General features: G+C 44.4%; 1 protein-coding gene across 1 annotated transcript in view; it reads right to left on the bottom strand.

The window, feature by feature from the left end:
* The window catches only part of Khdrbs2 (KH RNA binding domain containing, signal transduction associated 2), a 380292-nt gene that overhangs the window by 32010 nt on the left and 327383 nt on the right, over positions 1-20899 (bottom strand). Inside the window, exon 10 of the mRNA XM_033756843.1 lies at positions 3626-3684. Coding sequence (XP_033612734.1) covers positions 3626-3684 — 59 coding nt within the window. The remainder of the gene's footprint in view (positions 1-3625; positions 3685-20899) is intronic.

Below are 20899 nucleotides of genomic sequence, written 5' to 3'. Positions count from 1 at the left end.
TAATTAATTTTTGATTTAAATTTTGTTTTTATTTACTTATATTCTCCATACTGCATGTATATTTCTTTTCACAGTAAGGAAAATGACTTTGCTTTGGGTTAATAAGATTTCTACATCTGCTTATATTTCCAAATGCCTATGGCAAAAAAAGGAATCTTATTTATTGACTTATTTACTGTGGTACTGAGAATTGAGAAGTGACCTTTCTAGGTCACCCATCCCTTTATATTTTTTATCATTTCTTATTTCTGAGGCAGGCCACTAAGTCACCAAATTCCAGGCTGTGACTGAACTTGTGATCCTCCTGCCTCAGCCTCCCAGAGTGCTGAGAAAACAGGTGTTCCAGCACTCCCGGCTAGGAATCCACAAAAACACCCACTTCAATATGCATTACTGAATATGCAGGTGCTTTGGTTGAGAATTTCATACCCCTGTTCCTGGCTCGGCGTGCTCCCAGGCAGACTGTAGGAAAGCCTGCAGGGCTACAGGTGGATGGGGAGGGTCCTGGCATCTGGCCGGGCACAGTCTCACACACATCCCCCTCCTGGGAGAGCCATGCTGTGCCACAGGCAGCCACACATTGTTCGGATTTCTGTCCTCAGTCTCCTGAACATGACTCCAAGCCTCAACAAAGTCAGCCATTCCATTCTGTCCAGAATAATTATCTTCAGGGAGCACTTTCCAGATTAAAATGTACAGAGGGTTAGAATATTATTATTTCCCAGAAAGAGAAAAAATACTTTGAATATGAGTACGCTTGAATTTATGCTTGCTCAATAAAGGAGAAAAACAGGCACCAGATTCTAGAGGCTAAAAAACGAGAGTGGCGCCACATTTACACACCTTCGCGTCTAGTCGCCAGCGGGGAGGGGATGACCAGTTGAGCCAAAATACTGGAGGGCACACTGCTGCCTAATACCTTGTTTCCTCTGGCAGTAAAATCCTTTTCTAAATTTTCCTCATTCATTTAAAGACTTTATTGGCTTTCTTTGGGTACAGAATTGCTTGCTGTTCATTTGATCAATGTGATACCTACTGCTCACGGAGAGCTACGACTTCTGTATTAAAGTGGGTTAACACCTCTAGGTGTGGATTCATCGAGAGAGCCAGCCAACTACGACAGAGCAAGGTAAGGCCGGTGAAGTCCCAGGACGGAACCTGGCCTCTGGACCCCGCCACCTGCCTCTCCCTTAGGAGGCCTAAGGAGCCATATGTGCATTCACACGCTCCTCCTGCTGCCTTACATAATAGTAACATTTCCTAGTATGAATAATCGAGAAGTGGAAACTCCGTCTCCCATGAGTTGCCCCATCCGACATCATTAATTCTCCCTACCACAGATGTGAGGGCTGGTAATTAGGTGAGGAAGAGCTCGCAAAAGTGATTCCACCAAACTGGTGTGCCAAGTACAGAAAATAATGACTCTAATTTGAAAATGAAGATTCACGCTTTCAAAATTGCTTTTAGAAGAATAATAATATAGTTCTCCTTTGAATGTCAGCTTCAAATGATGTTTCACTGCATTTTCTCTAGATTTGAGGACAGTGCCTTACAGATGTTACCCATTAACCATTTTCCTTGTTCATCCACGAACTCCTGGAGCGGCAAGCAGTCACGGCTGGGTCTTCATGCAGGTCCGACCCCATCACTAACTGAGCAGTGCTAGCGCCAGCGTGCTGGGCACGGAGGACGTGCGTGCAACAGAAGAAAAGTCGCTGCGCCCTCAACTCGGGATGCTGGGCGGGCAGGGCGGAAGCTTGGGACACGGGAATCCCGCACCTCAGCCTGCCCGCGGGACACTGTCCGGGATTCGGATGCTGATGTTCTCACCGCACCGTCCCCTCTAGGCGTCTCCTTTCACCTAGTGAGAGCACCCAGGACGAACTAGAGCTGCACTTCGGCCCGCTCTCCAGAGCCGGTGGTCGTCGCCATGTGCTTTTCTTGTCTTTTTGTTTTGTTTTGATGGTTTCTTTGTTCTTTTTAAAAAATATGTTATTGGTAAATTTCAGATATAAGATCAAGTCCCATTCATCATTGGGATCCTGCCATCTACTTTTCTGTAACAGTTTGCAAAAACGTGATCGGCAGCAAAGACTGGGTCAGCTTGACCAGCGCCCCGGAGGCTCCACTCGGGTGGGAGCCGGGCGCGCCTGGGCCACTGGCTCTTTGCTTCTCTTTCTAGTGGAACAGGGGGCAAAGACGCCTCTCGTCTTAGCGGGGAGGAACAGCAGCGACAAGATCCAGAGAAATGAACCCGAGCTGAACACCCTTTGAAAGGAACTCGGATTTAAAGCAACAGGTCCTCTTCTTTTCCCTAAAATCCACTAAACTCTGCTCCTGCTCTTGGGCAAAAACAAGTCAAGGCAGCCGGGCACTAAGCAATCGGTTTTGCCCTCTTGTTCTGGCTCTAGCTGGGGTTTCACCCGAGGCAAGTTAACCTCCAGCGAGCCTGTTCTTCACCTGTGAAATGCAGGGCGGACAGAGGCCGGCGGGAGGGATCAGCACACACCCCGCAGTCCCGCTGTCTGCTCGGGGAGGAGCCCAGCCCTCAGGCTCACGCACGCTGGGAGGCTCTGCCCTCCGCTGTGGCTCCCCAAATCCTTTCGGGCCACTTAGTTCAGAGCCTGGGCTGCTCCCGGAGTGCGGCCGCCCGCAGTGAACGGAGCAGGAGCTGGGCCCAGCTGCTGCGCTCTCACTTGGCTTCTCCGCACCGTTCAGTTTCCTCTCAAGAACGGAGAGGGAACCTGGAGCAGATGAGCATGTTACACGGAGCCACGGGAGAGCGAGCCTTGAGCAGTCGGCCCTGACCCCGGGAGGCGACCTGGGGCGGGTGCTGCTGCCCGGGCGCCCGGCCTGGGTCTCTGGCTGCGGTCGGGGGAGCTCTCCCTCCTCCTCCGCCCCAACCCCTTTCTCTTCCCTGGCCCAGCCCTACAGCCCCATCCTACAGAGCCCCACACAGGCAGCGCTCCAGCTGTGCCTTAGCTTGCCATAAAGAGGATCAGAACTGGGGGACGATTTTAATAACACTCCGGATGGCAAACCCCAGGGTCGCTTTGCATTGGGGTCAGCTGTTAGCACCTTAGAATGGAGAGGGTGCCTCAAAAGCCGTGTGCTGCCCCAGCACTCTATGGGAAGGCCTATGATGAATTCTACCCTCAGTTGAATAGTAAATTCTAAAATTAACTTCATAGAGTGAAAGAAACGCTTACAGATTGTTGATTCCTACAAGTCAAGCATTATTTGGCACTTTTAACATCAATTCGTGCTAGAAAAATAATTTTTAAAGTTATGGCATAGGAACAGTCTCTGTTGAAAGTCTTAAAGTACTTCACATGTACTCTATGTAGTCTTTGGGACACAGAGAAGACATAATGTCACCATCAGATCCATTACTCAGGCAAAGGCAGTGAAACGTGTAAGACCCTACTCAGGACACTCACAGTGGCTGTGCAAATGACCTGTGATTGTGATTAATTGCTTTTTGAAGTTTGGTCAGAATTGATCTATCCCATTTAAAGGTGCTGGCCCTGTATGGCAGATCCTACACTGGAATTACGTGAACCAATCTACCCTCGACTTCTGTGGAGACCAGGTGGGGAGCAGCGGTGGGGAAGGAAGGTCTTACCGTAGCTGTCGTAGGCATCCTCGCTCGCTCGGTGGCTGTACTCGTAGTACTCGGGCACACTGCAACAGATGTAGACAGCAGTCAGTGTCACGCAGGCGGGAGGGAGCCACCAGAAATCCCGTGGAACCCGTCAGAGTGGGCACTCAGGGACCAGCAGGGCCTCCAGGCACAAAACATTTCACAGAGGTGTGCAGGAGGAAACCAGAGGCGGGAGCACCGTGATTTTTCACAGTTGTCTTCCAATTTGATAAATCAAGTTTCCCCTAAAACACAAGTATAATATTTCAAACTTTCTCGAGGAAAGTTATAGGGGTCTTTTGCCAAGAAACAGTGCTGCGCAAGTTGACGATGTGGTCAGAGTGGCCGGCTCTTAGCGCTGTGGCCTTGGAAACACACACTGAACTTCCAAGCTGTCATCGCGCCTCTCCTCCCTCCAGATCGCCCCCTGCACTGTTCCAATAGATCAGTGGTTCCTTTTCAGGCAGCAGTTTCCTAAACACTTCCACACGCAGTAGCTGTCAAAGTGTTCTCTGTGTCTTACCCAGACTACACTTCTGCCCTGCCACCAGCCCCAGCGCCTCAGTTTCCCCTCTAAGGCTTCCTTCCTATTTGTCCCCAGACACCTGAGGACTTTCCATCCTGGACATGCTGCCCTCCCACGAATCCACCCCTTGTGCCCTCCCCTCTGTGCTTCCGGGCAAACTCTGGAAGGAGGTGAAGCCACAGACCCTCGCTCCGCGGCCGGAGGCAGCCAGTCCGGCCGATGTCCCTGCTGCTCTTCTCTCCTCGGGTCCTTAATGTTTGCAGTCAATGGAGTAGGCTCGGTCCCCACTCTACTCTAATGCCATCCTCGTCCCCCAGACTCTTGGCCTCCCTTGTGACCTCCCTCAGGGTCTCTGAGCCCCCTACTGGCTCCTCTGCCCTCTCCCAGCAGGCAGACCCTGGCTAGCCCTGGGCCCTGTGTCCGCAGGTTCCCTGTGGCTGCTCACCTGATGCCGCTCTACTCCAGACTTCCAAGTCCCACCTCCACCCTTGCACCGCCCGGCTCCGCTCTCTCGCACCCGGCACCCATTTCCATTTGGAGGGCAGCCAAGCACATCCAAGAACGAAAACTCCATCTTCTCTCCCACTCAGCCCTGTTCCTTTTGCGTCACTCACGACTTTATCGATGACTCCTCCTTAACTGGTGCTCCTTTTGCCAAAAGCCACGGGGTTTTCTCTTTTCTCTGAAATCTAATGCTCAATTCAAACAGCAAATTCTTTCACTTCAGCTTCAAAATGTATTTATGACCGAAACATGGCTAAACAGATCCACAACTCCAGCTATGGTTAAATGCTACCAGCATCTCTTGCTGTCAAGAATACGATCATCTTTTAACTGGTCCCATGCCCTGCTTGCGATTTCTATTGTCCTCCAAGAAGTCAAAGTCATTTTTACAGGTATAAACTAGATCTTCTAAGTTCTCCACTAAACACCTGTCAAGGCCCCTCCATATTGTTTAGGAAAAAGAAGAGAAGCACTCTTATTTGCCTGTGTAGTTGGCTTCCCCAGTGGGTCCACACTCCCTCTCTACCACTGAGCCCTTGTCCACTCGCCTCTGGGAACACCAGGCTCCGACATGTTCCCCCAACATGGCAAACACGTGACTGTATCAGGCTTTTCCATCTCTGGCTCCCACTTCCTGTCAAAGTCCTTTTCTGGCTGCCTGACTGTCCGTTCTCTGTGGTTTGATCGCTCTCTCTGATCTGCTCCTCTGTGTGAACTACTCCGGCATGTTCATCCTGTATTTATCAGTCACAGCATATACGTTATATACACAGCATGTTATTGATTTGCCTGTTTATTTAGGAGCTGCTTCCCATAGGCAGGCTGAAGTCCTAGAAGAACTTAGTCTCTGTTTATTCATGGGCTGCTTTTCTGCTCAAAAAATATTTATGAAACAAAAGAATGAATTGTTTATAGGAGTATTAGATACTATGCAGAGGAGTACCCTCATGTAACCATGTCATAATTTTTAAAAAACATTGTGTAAAAAGTGGGAAAAATAAGCTAGCATTTGGATAAACAATTCCTATACAGTTTTACTCTTCCTTTGGGATCTGTAAACACTTCTTTTCCTGCAAAAAGCTCTGTGATTTAAAGTTGGATATCAGTCAGTTGTCCCCTGGCTGAACCTTAATTCATAAAACATCTCAGGGTCACTCAATCCTTTTATTCATTTGTACTGATACGGAGCAAATTTAGGGCTTCATGCATCCAAGGCAAGTGCTTTACCACCAAGCTACATCTCCAACTTCCATTCCTTTTACATGCAAAAGGCACAGCAAGGAAGCGGCTTAGTATCAGATACCAAACTGCAAGGCCTGAGCATGGGGTGGATGCCAAAGACAGGGCGGATGGGATAGCGGAGTCTGAAGTTGCTCTCTGAAGTAGCTGTCATTATTGCTCATGAAATCTCAGAGGTCTCTGTGTATTAAGTACTCAAACTTTCATTGACAGTAGAGGAACAAGAAGCAAATAAGGAAATAAAAATCTAGGGGCCAGGGATTGAGCTTAGTGGTTTCGCCACCTGCCTCACAAGTGCAAGGTCCTGAGTTTGATCTCTGGCACCAAAAACCAAACCAAACCAAAAGAAAACAAACAAACAACAAAAAAAAATATATTAGGAATGAACGGAGAGAAGTTTGATTAGCTTTATGTTCCTGGGATGCATTTTATAGGATATTAACTTCAATTTGCTAAAAAGAAGTTGGGGAAACAAGATTACACAGTGCAGCCCTCCTTGCTCAGAATGTTTGCACACAACCATCTAGTAAAAGCGCGTGGTAATGTATCTTCTCCCATCCTCCTTAAACTTGCACAGCGCCGTGCCACTGGCTGCTGGCTGACTGCTTATGCCTTCTTCACACACTTGTCTTATAAGAAATGGTTGAACCCAATCCAGAACCATCATATGGATGCAGTACAGTCCTAAAAATTGTTACATGACGTTAAATCCATGGAAGACCAAGGAAGAACAGTCATGAGAAAAAGTAACTTCAGCAGGATTCCTGTTGGTAGGGAAAAGATACTGCCCCTGGTACCAAGTTCTCGGCTTTGTTACAATTAGTTTTTCTGAGTAATCCTCCAATAATACATCCCAGAGTGTGCTGGATAAGACCAGTGGCCCCAAATGCAACCTTGTGATATTATTATATTTATAGCTGTATTCTAATTTGTATTTTAATTGATAAAAAGGACAGCAACAAGACAGACCTTAACCAAGAAGCTGCGGTTACTATCATACATAAGACATACACACCAAGAAGGAAGTGTAACTTTCAGAACGCTAAGGAAAATGGAACCTAAAGGACACTTGTGAAATGACGGGTAATGGAGAATGAGGGGCAGAAATAATCGTAATGGGCGCACAGACTTCCTAACTGCTGCTCAGTGTCACTTCTCAGCTTTTCCGTGGAACAGTTTTACTTGGGTAATTGGCTTGGAGGTAGTGGCTACATCCCTCAGCTGCCCTTTCATCTTGAGGTACCCTGTAACTATGTTAGGACATGTGGGATATGTGGCCGCCAGGGTCTCCTCCGATGATGAACAAATGCCCGTCTCGGACTTGTGCTCCTTCATCTTCCTGGTGATGGTCTAGCATTTACCCTGTGAGCAAGGTGATGCCCTAGGGGCCGAGGACTGAAATGCAGGGGCCTCTGCCTCTGTGTGATAACAGGAGCAGGCTTTCTCTACACTGCTGCTCGCTGCCTTGGTTGCTGAGAAAAATACGTGTTTCACATATTGTTTGAGAAACTGAATTTTGAGTTTCTTGGTCATGATAATTTGGTTGATCGTATAAATCACAGTTCTCCATAGTTCGATAGGGAGAAGCGTCGGCTGCCATTAGAGTTCCAAACTGTGATGTATTAATTTGGTAGAGAGTGCAGGGTGCAGCGTGAAATACAATCACAGAGGAGAAGGCAGATGGCTCTTGTTAAGCTCTTGCCAGTTTCAACAGAAAGCCAAAGGCTTTACATCCACCCAGTACCAGGGAAAATGTTGAACAAAACCCCACCCATAGTGACCCTTGCTGCTTATAAAAGGTTTATGAGAGATAAGAGCTCCAATCAGAATGGGCCACTTGGCAGGAAGAAAGGAAAGTTAAAGGCACTTTGCTGGGAAGCTATTTTGCCTGATTTTGTTAGTTTTATAATTTAAATTGATAGAGGGTTCAGAATTTGAGATTTAGCAGCATTAGAGAAGTCAGCTGCTTTGTATTCCAATAATAAGGAATAAGAAGCGTTGCTTAAAGATGTCTTCACACTTCCGTTGGTCTTTGCTAACCTACACTGTTTTTCAGAACATTTCTTAGGCCTCCAACAAGAAACATGTGGTAAAGATTGTCAAGTCTCCCGGAGGACACATTGTACTATACCCAACTCAGACGTGGCATGGATAAGTGGGTAAGTCCAGTTATCCAATAGTGTGAAACAGGACCTTCCAGAAAACCTGGCACAGCTCCCAGAAAAGAGAACCAAGCTGCCAGACGCACTAATCAAAAAACCTATTTCACAGCCTAATCTCCACTTGGCCGGACGTTGTAGCCGTTGTCGCCACTGTCTGTCCAGAGCTCCCTTCTGCTTTCCTAACGACAGCATCTGTAACGGTCGCTCTGCTCTTTTCTGGCCACTTCACACTGAGTTCTCTGGGTGGGCAGGGAGGGAGGGTCGCAGTGGGAGGATGGTCTCCTATCATGACACAGCTCGCCGGACTTAGTCACCCCAAGGCTGATGTGGCGAGAGACCCTGGGTTCTGAACAGACTGCAGTCAGTGCTACTGCACTTAGATTTTCTTGGGTGGGGAGAGATAGGTACTGTTGTTAGCTTGTTTTTTAACAATGGAAGAAGGAAATTCACCTATGTTTAGATGACTAGAGGGTTTGACTATGGAATACTTCTCGCTGTATTCCCAAATCCTTGTCCTCTCCTTCATCTGATCAGCTCAAGGCGCAGATTTCTTCATCACCCTTCCACGTGAGTGTGGCCACATGTGGGGTGATATCACAGATTCTTTACAACACAAGTGGCTTTTGTCACTTTAGGTTGGAATTTTGTTGCTGCATCTCTTCAGGAAATCACTAAGGAAAAAACTGGTTTCAGAGCTTTTGGAGGCAATTTGAAGAAAAATCACTGTGGCTTTTACTGCATAATATCCTATTTCTTTTTCTCTTCCTCATTCTATTTTCACGATCCTGGCTGGCTGGAAATGTCAGGGCTTTGAACCTGTGGAAGATTCGTGCTAAGGACAGAGCCTGATTAGCCTGAACCCCGAGGGAGGCATGGAACACAGCGCCCTGCCAGCCCTGGACTAATGTGGAGTTGAAGAATAGTAAGTTCTTCTCTCCTTAAGCCACTGAACCGGGGAACCTATTTCTTATGGAACCCGAGCCCACAACATAGCTGGTAGTTAAAGGAATTCAGTATTTTTAAAAATGATATATGCAACATGGAAAATAGACATTTAAGCTTACCAGAGAGAGATGCTATTTTCTGTTTCTATGAGTCTGTCATTTTGGGCAAATCATTCACTCTCTCTGAACTCCAGTATCCACCATTGATACAGGTAATAATTTTGTCTTCCTCAACTCTTAATGAGATAGACTGACAGCACCAAGATAAGTGCCTGGTACATGTCAGGAACTCAGGAACTATTAATAATAGGCGATTCTCCAGTTAATGAAGGCACAGACACAGAGCTCCCCTTGTTCATATTCACAAAGGGTGCAGCGCTGAGAAAGATTTCATTTCCAAGTGTGCTGAAACATTGGATGACTGTACATGCCTCTTAAGTTTCAGTTGATGGCTTTAATATGCACAGGATGAAATATGGGTTGATTATTCATGAGGGAAGTGACGTATTTGTTCTGCTCATAGATTAAGGATCAAGATAGATGATTTATATAAAGCATCTGGCATAGAGTTATGATCAGCTTTGCAATGATTCCCTTTATAGGAAATGGACATTTTTGAGAGCACCTCCTCATACCCAGAATGAGAGGGAATTACATTTACGTATGCTTTTGTTTTCTGGACATAACACAATGCATACATTTCTGCAGACCATCTCCTTTTATAGATACTCTTCAATCATTTATTTTCAATATACACTGTTTTTTTCACTTACTTTAGCCCTTTATTTCAAACACGAAGAGTGAGTGATTTTTTAACAAAACATTAATCTTCTGTTTATCGCGTACAATTATTGCTAGATTGTAGAAATTGTACAAATAGACCATCATCTGACTGATTAATTAGGCTCAGTGGTACAAGACATTTCTAAATGAACCATCTCATGCTTTTAGTACAAATACACAGAAGCTATTGAACCCTAGTTTGAAATGGACACAATTTTAACCGTTTACACACATTTCTTTGGCTGAGTCATAACTCATGGGTAGGATTTCAGTGCTGTAACATCAGAGTCATTTCTAATTATTTCAGTACTTCCATCCAGTTGACAGCCTGGACGCCCACTGTGAGCTGCAACTAAGGCCTCGGGCTAATAACGATTCTTATTCTGCTCATCCAGACACATGGGGCTCGCATCCAAGCTGCACAATGTTCCAAAGTCACTTGTTACGTATGGAAGCATTCTTTTCACACACCAGACTTGAGAATTTAAGTAAGTGTACCAAGGCCTGGGAAACTAATATGTGCTCTGATAGCAGTGATCCTTCTTTGACAAAACTTGTTTTGCTGTGGGGAAATGGGGCCCCTGTGATGCAGAACTCCAGGCACGGGACGGAAGTACGCAGAGGTTTGACTGTTTGTGAGTGATTGCATCTTGCAGCCTGTGTACTGCTACAGATTAGCAATGCGAAACTCCTGCAGAGAGGAAATCAGACCTGCGCTTCCTGCCTTCCTGCACCTCCACTGTGCATGCTCGGAACTGACATGCATTCACGTGTGTTCACATGGTTCTCTCCTCCAGTTCTGGGGCTGTGGGTGCTGGTGCCCTAGTGCAGAGCCCAAGTCCCTGTGCTCTAATCAGCCCTTGAGGCTGCGGCTCCTCACAGAGGGCGGGTGTTTCTCACTGTGGCCCAGGCCCTTGGCCACTGCAGTCTGCACTGATAGCTTTTGCTTCTATTTCCTCACCTGCAGAGTGCACACGGCCCTCCTAGACTCCAGCACATGGGGCAGGCTCTGTTTTTAGGCGTCTCCAGCCCCAGACCAAGGAACACCCACTTCTGCTTGAATGAGCTTCTTTGTGGAGTGCTCACATCATTCGGAACAGCTCTCGTGGTCTAAGAGCGGTTTCTTTGTTGATCTCTTCCTCTAACATGACCAATCCCAGTATCTGCTGTGCTGACAGATTCCCCGACTTCGTGCTTGAGTTTCTGGTTCTCTGGCCTCATCAGAAAAGCTGCAAATGAAGTCAGAAACCCCTGGTTCCCCGGTGACAGAGGCAGCACGAAGGAGAACTAAATTTCTGTGTGAGCAGCTTCCTGAGTCAGATCACTCAGATTGGAGGTGATGCATGCACACAGAGATCACTTCAGTCCCAGCCCCCAGCAAGCCGAGGCAATGAGCTTGAACACGGAGAGAAGCAGGAAGCAGCCTGGTGTTAGGACAAAGGGCCCAGGCGTTGGAATTGGACAGAAATCACTCCAAAGCTGGGACCTATTATTTCCTAAAGTGTAGAGTTCCTGGCACGGTGGACATTCAGAATCCTAGTTCCCCCATCTGTAACGTGAAGATAAAACTCGCCCCGTCACGTATAATGTCTATGGATTTCCCAACAAGTACCAGGCAAATGCTCAGTACTATGGCATTATTGCTCTTATTATTGTGAGAAAATTACTACTTTGGTAAATAATCACGTGCTCCCTGCCTAGTTCTGCAGACTTCTATTTTGCCTCTTTCATACACGTCATATAATTTAATGTCATGGAGTATTATATAATGCAAGCTACAATCACTTTGTTTCCAATCCAAAAGCTCTGTTTTCTTAAGTTGTGTTATTGATATAATTTGGCAGCAAAATTCTAACCTAAAGTGACATGAAGCTATTTGTATCCACTTTTATCTTACCTGGTATAATGATTCATATATTTGAGCATTGATATTAATATGTATTTTGGTCCAGATGTAACTGGTGGCAATATAGAATGCAGATTATATGTTGTATTAGCTTTCTAAAATACAAGCGATTTTAGATATGAAACATCTGATCTACACTGTTGCGATCACAGGATTGTCAGCCTATCTACTCTCCTTGTTCACAGTCTTATTTACAAAACCAGCAAATCCGTAACAAGCACTGATTTAATGTGAGAGCAAAAGATGTAGAGGATGCTATAAAGGGGATTTTAATTATGGAAAATGAATCACATCTGGTTTTTAAAAATTTTTTTTACTGCATCCAATATTTATGCCAGGTAAATTCTATTTTCCTTTGAGGTCCTTTCAGGATCTCGTTTTTGTTTTTCCAACTCTCAGACTTCAATCCTCACCTTTTACAACTTGACTATGGTGTTAGGAGAAAAATCTCTCTCTTCTCTTATTCCCAGGAAGAGAGTGCAAAATAGGAAGACCTGGAAGTTGTTTTCTGTTTTGTTTTTAATATTTTCAATGCAAATCGACTAAGATATCTAACAAGGCAACAAAAGCATAGAAAAGTTAGTCAACAAAGAGATGAAACTAATGGAGAAGCTATTGAGCTCAGACTACAAAACTTCTGCCTAAACAAAAGAAGATAGTCATAATTTTATCCAGAAAAGAACTTGGTTTTACTAACTTTAACGTCTGAGGAAGCTCCCTCCAAATATCATCCTTTCTTATTCCGGAGCACCACATGCAGGCTTCTTTGTTTTCTTCCTATTACTTCACATAAATATCTAGCGCTGTCCCTTATCTCATAACCTGCTCAATCTGAAGAACACGGAGTTCCTTAGTAATGAATCACACCGCTACTCCTTTGTGCTTTCTCTTGATAATGCCCCATTCTGCTAGGTTGCACTGAGAGAAATACAAGGTTGTCATCTCCTCTTGAAAGCCTTCTGATTCTGTCTGGCTCTACCATTTCTTCTGAGATGGCTCCCCACAGCCTCTCCCATCCTCTAGTATTTTTAGCATTGAACTTTCTGCATGCCATGTTTATTTGTCTTCTCCCCTAATTATTTACAAATAGTCCCTGGATTGTAGGGTGCCCTTCACAGACCACGTACTGTCCTCAAATAGCCATTTGGAAGGATTCCTTATTACCATGTGTTTGGAAGCAGTTTCTATATACTGGCTTCTCTATTCTGATTATTTTTTGTAGAGCAGAAAGTAGATAACAGCAACCATGACTACCTACGGCCAACTTTTGTTTAATCTCTAAAGTGCTTACTTTCTTTAAATCAGTCGCTGGTATCTAAAAATTAGGATTTTTGTAGTGGAAAACTGTTGCAAGTTATATTTTCCAAGGATGGCCTTGTTATGGTTTCCATCTAAAATGTCCCCCGAAGGCTCATTTGTCAGAGCTGAAGCTTCCAGAAGGTGAGCGGATCATGCAGTGCTGTGCGCATCGGTGAGTAGCCTGCGGATACATTCACAGCTGACCGTGCTGTCAGGAGGGGCCCGGATGCAAATGGGGAGGTCCAGCGCCGGGCAAGCCTTTGGAGCTTCTCTCTCTTTCTCCTGCTTGCCACAGATTGGGCAGATTTCCTCCACTGTGCCCTCTACCATTGCTGTTTCGGCCTGGGAACTCATCTACCTTGGACTGAACCATCTGAAACCATGAGTATAGTAAACCTTACATCCTATAAGCTGCAGGTGTTGAGTATTTTGTGCCAAGGACAGGAAAGGCCCGTAACGATAACTTCCATCTTTGAATCATGTCAGTCACTCGCTTACCAGCGATATGCAGTGCCTCTTCTCTCAGAGCTGACTGGACCCATGATTTACTTTATTTATTTATTTATTTTTGGCACTGGGGATTGAACTCGGGACCTTGTACTTGTGAGGCAGGTAGCGGAACCAGTGAGCTAAATCCCCAGCGATTTACTTCTTAACACAATAATGCTAAACACGAAAGACCATGCAATTTCTGCGTTGCTGACTGGGACACTGTGTGGCCGTACTGAGAGGAAGTGACACAGACAGGGCTCCGGATGAGCGGTCCTTGGCAGTCCCAGCTGAGGTACTGCACAGATGTGACAGAAGAGCCTCCAGATGATTCCAGCCCAGGAACTGGGTCTTCCAGGGTCTCAGAGCCTTCCCAGGTGAGCCCCAGACATAGTGCAACAGAGGGCAGCCGTCACTGTGTGCCTCAGGAAACTCCAGATGCACAGAATCTATGAGCGCAGTGAAGTGGCTATTTAGTAATGCTAGGTTGGGGCACGGTTTCTTACGCATCCATGCTATCTGGAGAAGTCTAGACTTCCAGCTTCTCTTGGAGAAGGAAAAAGAAGAGCTACTATAGGGTGGGACTTTCCTTATACAAACCACATGGTCACAGTGTGTTAGAGTTGATCAAACACATGGCTTTAGATTGGGTACAGACCTTCTAATTTGTCATTCTCCATCACTCCTTATTCTATATCTCGACAAACATATTCATGGATGTCCCCAGTCCCTGAAGTATGTTGGTAAATATATGCTAAAACTGCTTCCTTCATTGTTTGTTTTTGGTTTGGCCGAGCTTCCCTTCAACAGCCACTGCACCAGCCACTGAAAGTAGAATTTCAACTTAAGTTCTTCATTTGGACTTACGGCCCAGCTTTTTGCAACACATTAGATTCCTTGAGAAATTAAGATGACTTAATCCTTCCCATTTCCAAAGCTCTGATCGTGCACTGTCTGCCAAATCCCTTATTGCTTCCTGCTGATGGGAGATTCCAGCTGTGGGCCAGTCTGATGAGAAGTGGCTGGCGTGTGGATGGCTCTGGACCCCATGAAAGGTGGAGCAGGTTTGGTCACTAAGTGGGACTTGGAGCCTCTCATAGGAAAGAAACATCCATATGAAAGGGTCACGACTGTTCTACTTCCTCTTGTCAGAGCTGCATCAGAAGTACTTTACTTGGGCAAATGGTTTAGTTGTCATTGAAATAAGCCTTCAATTAATGGAAAAAGTTGACAATTATGTGAATATGTAATTAATAATTTGAGGAAATACAGTGTTTTCATTTTAAAACTGACAGTTACCGTAAAATAAATGTGTTAAATAAGGACTAAAGAAGAAAAATATTGCATGCATGAATTCTCGTTCTGTTGAAGTTAAATTCAAACAATATAAAACCTACTGATTAAGCATGCAGAAATCTATAGATGATATGAAAACACAACTAACTTGTAAAATAGCTGCGGGAAAATATCTCCAATCCAATAACCCTCTGTAAATTCATTCTCATTTGGCTACAGTACTGAGACATAAAGAAAATTGAATTCACAAATGAGGGTGAGTCACTTTACAGTGAAGAGTGCCACTTAAATGCACAGGAGAAGCTGTTATATACTCAATATAATAACTTGTATTAAATCACTGGGTGTCTGCAGTTTTTCATACTTAAGTTTTTAAAGAAAGATTTCTGTGGACTCAGTACCAAATACAAAGGCTTATATTCAGCTTTCAACTTCAAAAATGGTGAAACAATTTAATGGTTTTCTTGCTTAGAAGTGTCAATTTAGTCAAAAGTTTTTGGGTGTCATGTGGAACTCTACATTTCTATTTTCAGTGTTTTGGCCTTTTTGAGTATGTAACCCAAGACTGTAGGGCTGATGAGCTGCTTCAGATTTTCAGGCAGCATAGTTGTAAGGCTGTGGAGTTAGATGTGTGCTTGACTCCAATATTTTCTCTGTGAATTAAAAAGCAGCACAGTAGTTACTTCAGGTGTTGATGCAAGGAAGTAAGTACCTAAAACTCTTAGCCTAGCTGCTAGCACAGAATTGTTAGCTGTTATGAAACTGTTTGTTCCAAGAAGTCTCTGAACAATAAAATCAGTGATTCCCAGTCTTTGAGTTTTACCACTGAGGAGATAAGAATCTGTGCTAGGGAGTCTGAAAATCTATTTGTCGAGTTAATGTATGTTCGCGTGTTTACTATGCATTTCTCTGGGTCTTTAGTAAACAGATGTGTGACTCGTCGGGTTTCTTGTCACTGGGACACACTTCCCACAATTTAAGATTCATTCTGGCTCATGGTTTCAAGGGGTCAGTCCATCGCTGGTTAACTCCCAGGAAGATATAGCACAGCAGCAAGGCCGGGCAGGGGGAAGCTGCTCACCTTATGGCTGCCAGGAAACAGAGAGAGGGGCAGGTGGGAAAAGGGCCACGCTGTTCCGGGTCAGGTTCCCATCGGCCCACCTCTGCATACAGAAGACTTTGGGGTGGGAACATTTTGACTTCAGCTGTAGTGAAAGCTTTCTCTTATATAAGTGAACGTTGCTTTCTGTAGCAATTTCACATCATCATTTATATATTCAGAGAACTGACGAGAATATGTCTGATTACTAATTGTTGGGGTGTGATAAAATTTTGGTTGTGCTGGGGGAGAATCCTCCAGCCTGCTCTCTCTTCTAGGGATGATCAAGGGCAGCTCTATCTCTTGGGCTTCTTAACATTTCACATCCTTTGCTTCGTAGTGGGTTCGGTCAAGGCAACAGTGCTAAGAGACTGAAAGGAGGAAGGGGGCGAGGCTGAGCTTTCCGGCTCCCCGTGGCATGACCATGGCTACCTCTGGGGTCAGAGGTCTCAGTTCCGGTCAGGTGGCCTCTCCTGCACCTTCTTATGCCTCCCTCTCATTTCTGCTTTTGGTAGCAGAGTGTCTCACTTCAGGAGTAGTAGCCCCAGGCGCCCGAATTGCTTGTTGCAGTATTCTGCTAGTGAATATAATTCCCTTTTTAAACTCTCCTCATATTATCCTGACTTGGGTCCCATTTTCCCTTTCTAGAACAGAAGCACTAATAATTACAGATATTCAGAAAAGAAAACGTTGAAAATTATTGCTGTATAGTTCAGGGGGAGACACATTTGTGTTTTCCCAGCACATTTCCTCATTAATCTACAAAGAGGACTTTTTCCTAGGTTGTATGGGTTCTCTTTTGATTCATGGTTCAAGGAAAACAAAGGTTTTTATTTTGATGTTTTGCCTATTGCATCAACCTTCAGTTTAACAACTTATACTGGAAAATTGTAAGTTGTTAACACTTCATGTCCAAATTAAGTTACTTTACTATTAGAGTCAAAGATCCAGAACTGATCTTTTGACTATCATTTGTAATATCAGAATTGTATTTAAGCAAAATAAAAATAAATTTTTCCCATCATAGATTTTCCTAAATGTTTGATTTGTTACCAATTCTTGCTTAACATTTAGGCATCAGTTTTCTCAAAATCTTGTGCAATGCCATGATTTCAGGTTGTTCTCTGAAAACGTTAATGTCTTTGAGGGATACATAAGCATGAGAACATGACAGAATTTGGTCCAATTAAAGGTGTTACTGATCAGGTGGAACTTGTTGCAAGTCAAAACTTCAAGGATGTGAATTCCTGGAAAAGCAAGAGTGCTACAGTTTGAAGCCAGGGTAATAAACTTATCAATCTAGTTCTTTATTTTTCTTCTGATAGAGGCACAGCCAGGGAGAGGGACGGTTGGAAATTGCCTGTATTATCGTCTTTGCCAATCACTCTGATGTCACTCAGTTAAGTGCCTCCTGAGTAATCTTCAGCGAAGTACCCTTCTGATCCATTGGAATTCTCCCAGAACTAATGATGCCTTACAAAACAACGGGGATCAATGAAGTTGTTGCAGCTTCTGAACTCCAGGTGAGCCTCGGAGGGCTGTCACCTGGCAGACTTGCTCCGCAGTCTGGGGTGAGGCGGTGGAATCAGTGCCCAGAGCGGTCTCCGGCGCCCCTGCATGCTCCCACCAGTCCTGCGCTCGCGCACCGGCTGGCACTCAGAGCCGGAGCCTGCAGTTGTCATCCCTCGGCCTAAGCCTCACATCTTCCATCCTCTCATCCCAGATTTTAAACCAAATTTTCTCCTGACTTGGAGCGCCACAGGTCAGTAATATTGATATTCTTGGCCAAAATAATGTTCAAGGGGTTTATAAGTTCAGGAGAAATTTGATGCTCATGTATTTCTCTTCCTTTTACTTCTTTAGGAACATTTTCCTCCATAAATTCAAATCTTATACTTTAAAGTCCAACTAAAGAGCCATCACTTGAAAAGAAATCTGGAGCGACACTGATGGAGAATGAACTTTCTCTCTCTTTCATTGCCCTCTATTTGACTTTATTTAAATATGAGAAAATAAATATTGATGAGAAGATACATAACATATTCAAAGAGTCTGCTAATAACTCTTCAAACAAATTATTAGAAAAATATAAAATATATTAAAGTTAGAAAATAAGAAATTTCATTTAATAAGTGCTTGTTTAGTACGCACGATGCAGAGAGAGGAAAGCTGACTCTCTCTGCTTTTTCTTCTTTCCTTTCTTTTCCTTTGCAGCTGTGCAAGTTAAACACAGGGCCTCCCCACTGAGCTCCATCCTCAGCCCTTCTTCGTTCATTTGCTTAGAGGCTCCATGTTGCTAAGTTGCCCAGGCCGGGTTGCAACTGAGGATCCTGCTGTAGTCTCCAGAGCAAAGGAACTACAGGCGCGAGCCTCCTAACGGACCTGCTGATCTAACCTTCAGCCGACACAGTCAGACTGAGGAACCTAATGGGAGGGACTTAATAAGTTACCTAGGAGATGCTTTGGCATGTGTACATTTTTATTACAATCTGCACTGCATTATAAATTCTTCCATATAGAGTTTTCTGAAATACAGTACATTCACAATACATTTATTTATTTACTTATTTATTTATTGGGAGACAAGGTCTCCCTATGTAGCTCAGGCTAGCCTTGAACCCTGGCAATCAATCTTCCTGCCTCAGTGTCCTGAGTGCTGGGATTGCAGGCATATGCCACCACTCCTGGCTTATTTATTTTTAATCCATGTACTGAATAGCATTTATGTAGAACAGCTAGAGTTTGAGACACTGTATTAATAATGTAGGTATGCTTTTGACCCAGGTAAAAATTTCATAATTATTAGAATTTAGGACACATTTATTTTTTATCTTTATTAAGTTTACTGGTACATTTTAGGTACACAGTACAGTTCCATTCATCACTGGGATCTTGCACCTCTACATGACGGATCTTGGTTCTTATTTTTCCCCACTCTCCAGCCCTCCCTTCACCCCCTCCACCCTTCCCTGTTTACGAAGACTTTGTTTCCATGTTTTTCCTTTTCTCATATTTTTCCTTTTCCCTTTTTACCTTTCCCCTACCCCTCCCACTTCTTCTACTCTTTTATAACTTTTGTTCCTATTACACACATCAATTAATACATTTTGACCATTATTTACACTGTTAGTTTTTCACATCAGAGAAACAATTTGGCATTTACACACGTGTGTCTTATTACTTTCACTTAAGCATATGGCCTCAATATGCATCCACTTAGCTATAAATTTCTCTAGTTTTTCATTCTTTATGGCTGAGTAGTACTCCATTATATATATAGATGATAGATAGATAGATAGATAGATAGATAGATTAAAAACCACATCTTCTTTATCCAGGCAATTGTGCTGTCTCCAAGTTTTAGCTGTTATAAACTGTGCCGTTCTAAACATGGGTATGTTTGCTATTAACTCCATGACCTGGTTTTATTCATCACTTCTGTTTTAACATTAAATCATCTGAGAAACACATACATTTTTCTCAGTAAGTATGATACATGCATGGTAATCCTGAATTTTGTGTTCTTTCTTAGGCAGGAAGATCTTATTTTGTGTTCCCATAGAGCAGAAAACACTGGGCCTGACGTCTTAGGTATCCACAATCACCGGTCAGCATATGAATGAGAGACCCAGTGCCTGACACTTAAGGCAGATGAGGCTACAGAAGTCACCCCAGTGTGAGGCAGGAAAAGAATCTTTAGAAAAGGAGACATCGGGAGGTATGGAGTGCAGGGCTGAAGCTGGTACCCCAATTAGAGGGCCAAGAAAGACCTTGTGGGAGACCTCGATTATGTGCTGGAAGAATGGGGAAAATGCAGCCAGGGAGAGGGAAGAGGACAGAGCAGGGGGACAGAAAGCTGGGGAGTGCTAGACAACGCTGCTTTGCATAGAACCGCACTTCATGGGAGAAGATAACACGCTCTTCCCGGTTACTCTTTATTACCTTTAATTTTGACACACACGTTTATTCAATAACTCTAGTAACTGCTTTTCAAATATTCACTTAGTCATGCACCTCCTCTACTTTTGTTCTTCCTGTCTCTAAAGGTCAGTTGTACCTATTTAAACCTTACCATAAGGCAGACACAGAAAAACCATCATCTTGAAACCTCCTTGATCAAAACGCAGCTGTACTGAGGTAGATCAAGGAAGTATCTTAGCCTGTCCTGGTCAAGCTAGCAGTGTTGTTATATTTCCTATGCACAGGGACACAGAACTTTAGCACCACTACTTGTGGGCACCAGTGTGCAGTGATTTACTACCAATGTGAAAATGCTGCTGGTGTCCTAAATGCGTGGCCAATCTGCATGAGATGCTCTGATACTTGCTGTGTCCAGCCAGTCACTGGGACGACTGATTCGGTCCTCGCAGCAGGAGCTCGGCTCATGGTCACTTTGCTAATGAACCCACTAAGAATCAACTGGACCCCTGCTGTTGAAGAGGACCTCGCCCTAGTGCAGCACAAAGTCACACTCAGCGCGAAGGCATCTGTGCATGCTTGCTCATAGCTTCCTTAACTGCTGCAGCATTTTCTCCAGGTGGGGTCCCCTCAGGCTGCACCCACAGCCTTCTTTGGGTCAGAACGACCTTAAAGTTGCTCCTTTGTTTGGCACCCTCCTCTCCCACATCTTATTTGATAACCCTAAAGGAGGCTTGTGACTCCAGTCTGCCTGGGTGCTAGCAAGATCGGTCCCTGAATGATTAGTGCTACAGAGATTCTGGACAGTTACTTCTACAAACTCCTGTCTGTCATGTAAAGAGAGAACTACTTAACTATTCTGTAGGTCGCCTCTATTTTCTATGAGAAGAATCAAGCATGTTACGTACAGGTACAGATTGCCCATGATGAATGTGAGCGTTATGTATATCAAGTGAAATAAACAGGACGCTCATGGGTAACTACTGACTGGTTTCTCTGGTGTGAAAGCTGAAAGTGAAATAAAAATAAAAATAAAAATGTATCATAGATCATTCGAAATAAGAAGAAAAGGTCCAAAGTGGAAGAAATGG

This window comes from Fukomys damarensis, unplaced genomic scaffold (genome assembly GCF_012274545.1).
Source record: "Fukomys damarensis isolate Sample0158 unplaced genomic scaffold, DMR_v1.0_HiC HiC_scaffold_27, whole genome shotgun sequence".
NCBI lineage: Eukaryota > Metazoa > Chordata > Mammalia > Rodentia > Bathyergidae > Fukomys > Fukomys damarensis.
Note: the sequence above shows the minus strand (reverse complement) of the source record. Positions and strands in the feature narration are given on the sequence as shown.